Below are 6,000 nucleotides of genomic sequence, written 5' to 3' on the forward strand. Positions count from 1 at the left end.
GCTGAAAAGGGGAGCATATGTGGATGGCTTACGATGCAGATGGTAAGTATTTGGAAGGGAGGGGTTGGTTTTTTTAAACATATTTGTTTAAGTTGTGAAATAGATGATGTTATATATGTAAGCTACAGAATGTCATAAAACCAGGTTTTGCATAGGCTTTTAGTAATTCCTCTCTTTCTCAAAATTACTACTACTGTTTATGTAGCACAACAGGAAAGAGTTCGAATACTTGATTTATACCTAGGTGATTATTCTTCCTCACCCCATCACTCCTATAGAAGTATCTAAATTGTGTGACATGAAGGGACTATCTGTAGGGGTAAAAAGGTAGTTTATTTTCCATGACTTTGGCAGTGTCATCTGATAAGCCAACAAGGATGCCAAACAGAACCTATTATGAACAAATCTGACAGACCACCAAACTCATTTAACATATTTTCATTCAACAGCTACTGATCTGTATTTCTGACCTTTGGCAAATCTGAACCAGCAACCTAGAGACAAGTGCAAGATTTTTCCATATTTCATTAATAATTCTGTAAACAATCCAGTACTCAACTTTTTTTGTATTTTACTGAAGACAGATATAGAAAATTAAGGTACCAACTGAAATCTATTTTCCTACTTACATATGGAAGCCAAAACAAATTTTAAGTTTAATTTCTTAAAAAAAAAATCAATTAAATCAGATATACAGTCAAACCTTGTGTTTGTTACATAAGAAATGTCCAGTTAATATGTCAAAGTTAGCAAAATCTCTCTTTGTAGGTCAAGTTCATTTTGAAACAAGCATATTTGCTACAGTAACTGCTGCATCAGTTCCTAGTAAACTGTACTGTCAGCTACTTGTGAATGTTTTCGCCTTATCATGCTCATCATATTTTGCCAAGAATGAAGTACTGTCCAACAACTAAACATTACCTTCTAATTACAGAATTCTAGCAAATACTTAGACTATACCTGATTTAGGTAATGCTTTGAATCTTTACTATAAGATCAGCTGGTTCTATGCATTCTTTTAACATTTTCTTAATACTCTCCATTAGCATAGATATAAAATATTTTACCGCTGCTTGTAATGATGTTACTGGCAGAGACAACAAAGTTGTAGATTTTGTTACTGGGAAATTCCAGATCACCAGCATATGCACTGGAAGCCACATTCTTCAGTTTCTTATCACCCTGCCCCCCCATAGCAGAATCCCAAGCTAACGTGACTAAAATACAGTGAAATGTATCTCGTGAAAACACGAGGCTTTAAAAATGGTCTTTAAAGCCTGAATGAAATTACAGTGGAAACTGAATGAGACATTTAGAGTGGTCACTGTATGGGACCTTCAACCCAATAGCTGTCAATGTCACAAAAATGAGTTAGAAACAGTTTCAGCTAGTACACCTGCTCCCAAGTTTTCTTGCCAAAAGACCCACATGAACAAAAGGAGACTGTCTTGACTACCTAGGGAAAACCGACTAGGCAAAGTTCTGTCAAATACATAAAGTAAAAGTGAAAATAAATTCTCCTAACCCATATCAATTACTGTAGTTTTAGATGTTACTTGTAGATAAAAAATGTGCCAGTGAATTAAAGAAACGTGAGTGCAACTGTGCACTCCTGTTGTGAACTACAGTTAAGTGCCTTATACTGGAACCATCTCAAACAAAAAACTTTATTGTACATGATTTAATACAGCTCATTAAATCTTATTTTAAATAAGAAGAGTGGTAAATTCAAAATTTGGATATGCAATTTTTCCAGAAAAGTAGAAATCTAATAAACCACAGTTTAAGTGAATAATATAAAATGATAGGAAAAGGGGATATAAAACTAATCCATGCCACTGTAAAAATAAATTATATAACTTTCACAAAGTTGTCCATTATGATACGATGGTTCTTTTCTATATTTTGCAGAGTTGACAGAATAATAAATTTAAACTTCATTTGGATTTCCTTGTTAATATTGTAAGCTTCCTGTATTGACAGCTAGATTTACATATATTGGTACATATTATATATTACTACTAGTAGTGTAGAAAATACAGAAGACACAGGATTCGTTCCACTCTGGGGTTTTCCATAAAAAATGTCACTGTTCTCTACTATGCAGTTCTGCTACAAAGTTTCTAATAAATATTTCTAGTATTTCTAAATAAATTCAGTTTTGCCTCTATTCATATTCACTTTTTTGTATATGTAACATTGTGACAACAATTTAATTAAAGTATTGTTCTGCCACAGGGATGTTTCAAAAATGTCACACAACTTGGGTATCAGCAATATCAAGTTTGTATTAAAACACTGATAGTTTATGAAAGGTTAGTATAAACTCTTTCGATAGAAAGTCATGTTATGAACCAGCAATTGAAGTTTAACTTTTGAGGTAGTGCCTTGCCTTTAGTCTTGCTCTCATTATAGGCAGTAAGTCAATAGGTAGATCATGTACCAAATCCGGACTGCCAGATGCTTTTGAATGGACCACAACATTTTTTATTTACTTATCATCATTATTGGTGTGAAAAATGTTTCTCCAGAGTCTGAACCTTGACTATACCGTGACCAAGAAATATGGACCATGACAAAAATAACTGACTACCCTTGCAGTAAGTAAATGAAGTATGCTCAATATTCATTGTACATTCTTTCCCTTAGACTGGGGTGGGCAAACTACGATCCGTGAGCTGGATCCGCCCACCAGCTGTTTTAAGCAGGTCCTTGCCCTCCCACTGGGGAGCGGGGTCTGGAGCTTGCCCTGCTCCAGCGCTCCATCCGGGGAGCAGGGTCGGGGGCCGCTTCATGCGGCTCACAGAAGCAGCCAAATGGCTCCACTCCGGCCAGCACACAGGGTCAGGGGCCGCTCCATGCGGCTCTCAGAAGCTGCAGCATGGCCCCCCTCCAGTGCTCCAGCTGGGGAGCAGGGTTGGGGGCCGCTCCACGCAGCTCCCGGAAGCAGCGGCATGACCGCGCTCCAATGGCCCCCTCCAGCGCTCCCATGGGAGCTACAGGGGTGGTGCCTGCGGACAGGGCAGCACACACAGCTGCCTGGCCACGCCTCCACGTAGGAGCCGGAGAACGGACATGCTGCTGCTTCCGGGAGCTGCTTGAGGTAAGCGCTGCCCAGAGCCTGCACCTCTGAGCCTCTCCTCACGCCCCAACCCCCGGTCCCAGCCCTGATCCCCCTCCCACCCTCCAAACCCCTCAATCCCAGCCCTGAGCATCCTCCTGCACCGCAAACCCCTCATCCTCCACCCCACCCCAGAACCCGCACCCCAGCCAGAGCCTGCACCCCTTCCCACACCCCAACCCCCTGCCCCAGCCCTGATTCCCCTCCCCAAACCCCTCAGTTCCAGCCAAGAGCACCCTCCTATACCCCAAACGTCTCATCCCCAGCCCCACCTCAGAGCCCTCACCTCCCATGCACACCTCACTCCAGAGGCCCCACCCACACCCTGAACGCCTCATTTCTGGCCCCACCCCAGAGCCCTCACCCCCTCCCGCACCCCAACCCCAATTTTGTGAGCATTCATGGCCCGCCATACAATTTCTATTCCCAGATGTGGCCCTCGGGACAAAAAGTTTGCCCAACTCTGCTGTAGACTCTTAGTAGTAAGCATGTACATACTGTAAATACCACTACTACATTTTAAAAAAAATTACATACAAATTACTCAAAGTAAAACGTCTTTCTTTCAGGGACCTTTTGTTCATTTCCACTCAAATTACATAATTTCCAGTTACAGACTTTAGCTTATTGTCCTATTACTAACTTGAAAGTGATATTCAGAGTGGCATCTTTGCCCTATAAAAACTGTAACCCCTTATTTTGTATAGATTTATTAAAGTTATGAAGTCTGAACAGAAGGTTGGGGAGCAGGGGGCAAGAGCTACCAAAATCCATTTCCTAGTTGAGAAATAATCTAACATGCAGTAGAAGTACACAGCAAGTCTACTAAAGATCTCTATTTAATCTTGTAGTCAAAACATATTGGAGAACTGTAACAGTTACACTGTTCATAGTCTAACTCCATACTTTACACAAGCCAAGGAAACTGGCCTGTTTTCAGAGAGTCTTGGAAATGACAAACAGCTGCATTTTCATAACATTCTACCAGTTATTATTCTACAACTAAAGAAAGGAGTTCTCTGAATGTACTGAACTACATTTCTATCTGTCCATTTTCTTCTCTGCATGGATTACAAGCCCAAAGGCTACATACAAGAAAAGCTGCATCTGGTATGATCATCAAGCACTTCAACGGGAATGAAAAAACAAAAACAAAGAAAAATACTCTCTACTAGAAAAAGACTGGAATTAGACCTGACTGTTTCCCTGCTGGAGAGAACATTTGCAAGTGACACAGCTGAAAAAGTTGCTCTATTCACATCCTCTACTATGCACAGGGTGCCCAGCGCTGACTAACCAATTACCTTTATTTCCTTCAATGAACCGACTCGGGTGTTTGTAAATACAACTGGATGTGCACCTAAGGGGCTGAACGGAGCGAGAAGGGAAAAGAAAAATCTCGGCAGCGGCACGTGGAAGAGAAGGGACCTCAGACCACTTGCACAAGGATTTCAGGGGCTATTAATCGGTTTGCGAGCTCGAGACAAGGCTTGGAGAGGCCGTTTCAGCTCACTCTCAAACAACCTGCCCAGAGGGGGGGGACGCTTCCTGAGTCACTCCGGGCATTAATCCGATGAGGGAGGGAAGCGGCTCTGGCCAAGAAGATTATCCTCCGGGCAGCGCGCGCTAAGCAGGAGCCCAGACGGGGCTGGGGGCCTGGCGGAGGGGAAGGCGACTGCCCCAGCATCCCCTCGCTGGAGAGGGGGAGAAGGAGACCAGAGCCGGACCCAGGCGGGGCGGCGGAATGTGACGGGAATGGGGTGGGGTCCATCCCCTCAGCACCCGCGGAACCGGCCTGGGACCGGGGGAGGGTCTCAGCAGCCAGTCCGCGGAGCGTTGTGCCGCGGGGACCGGGCCTGAAGGGGGCAGGGGGCGGTTGGTTTCTCCAGGCAGCGGGGCTGAGACAGGAACGGGGCCCGGCTCCCGGGGGCAGGAGGCGAGCGGGCTCCCCGCGGCGGCCTGAGCCCGGGCACTGAGCGACCCCGGCCCCTCTTACCTGGAGGTCGGTGAGGAGAATCTCCCTCTCCGCCGTGTTGGACGCCATTGCGCTCTGGTTTGAACTCCGCACCTGGACGCTGCCGCCGGGGAGGGGAGGGAGGCGGGTCTGGGGCCGGGACTAATCGGGGGGAGGGGGCGCCGAGTGCTCAGCCCGGGCGGGAGCCTGGGGGATCCGGGAGGGGCAAGAACCCCCCCTCTCATGGGGGTCGGCACGGGCGCTGCGCTCCCCGGCTGGCCGCCCACCCGAGCGCCGCTTCCCCCGCCCTGGCTCCTCCTTGCTCGGCTCCAGCAGCCCTCGGCCGCCGCCTCCACCGCAGCTGGCTGGGGCCGCCCGCCGCGGCTGTCGCACCATTTGGCTGTCACCCTGTCGCAAACGCATCGCTGCTTTGCGGCTCCGTATGAGCACGTGATGGGGGGGTGCAGGTTCGTGGGGCGCGAACCCGACAACTTTCCACTTAGAGCAAAGCGGGGACGCGCCGAGTGTAGGGGGCAGCCGCTCAGCACGGCCTAGGGGCCGCCCCCCATCGCTGTGAAGCGGGGATGAGAGAAGATGGTGCCTCCCACTGATGCCAACTCCTGAATTTTTGTTAGTTTTTTTTTGCGTGAAGCCCTGAGTCCGCAAATCCCCAGCTCCTGGAGTCCTGTTACTACGTAAAACGCTCAGCGTTCTTTAAACTAAGTTTCTAATCTTACCACTTGGATTTGGCAATACAACACACAAACACAGCCCTGAAGGAGGCTGAGGGGCAGTTCAGTAATATATCTGTGATACAGACAGCAGTGTTTGTGCCTGGATTTGGGCAGGAGGGGCATCTCTGCCACATTTGGGGATTAGGCTCAGCCAGTTATCCTCATTGCCTCCCCAGGTCAGAAAGAACCCC

General features: G+C 46.8%; 1 protein-coding gene across 2 annotated transcripts in view; it reads right to left on the minus strand.

Moving 5' to 3' along the window:
- PKN2 (protein kinase N2) overlaps positions 1–5,460 on the minus strand; it is a 116,549-nt gene extending 111,089 nt beyond the window's left edge. Inside the window, exon 1 of one of the 2 annotated variants that reach the window (XM_034780323.1) lies at positions 5,118–5,458. In XM_034780323.1, coding sequence (XP_034636214.1) covers positions 5,118–5,165 — 48 coding nt within the window. In that variant the 5' untranslated portion in view covers positions 5,166–5,458. Of the gene's footprint in view, positions 1–5,117 lie in introns of both variants that reach the window. The other variant, XM_034780324.1, reaches the window with a different exon arrangement.
- Between the last annotated feature and the right edge of the window lie 540 nt (positions 5,461–6,000).

This window comes from Trachemys scripta, chromosome 8 (genome assembly GCF_013100865.1).
Source record: "Trachemys scripta elegans isolate TJP31775 chromosome 8, CAS_Tse_1.0, whole genome shotgun sequence".
Lineage (NCBI taxonomy): Eukaryota > Metazoa > Chordata > Testudines > Emydidae > Trachemys > Trachemys scripta.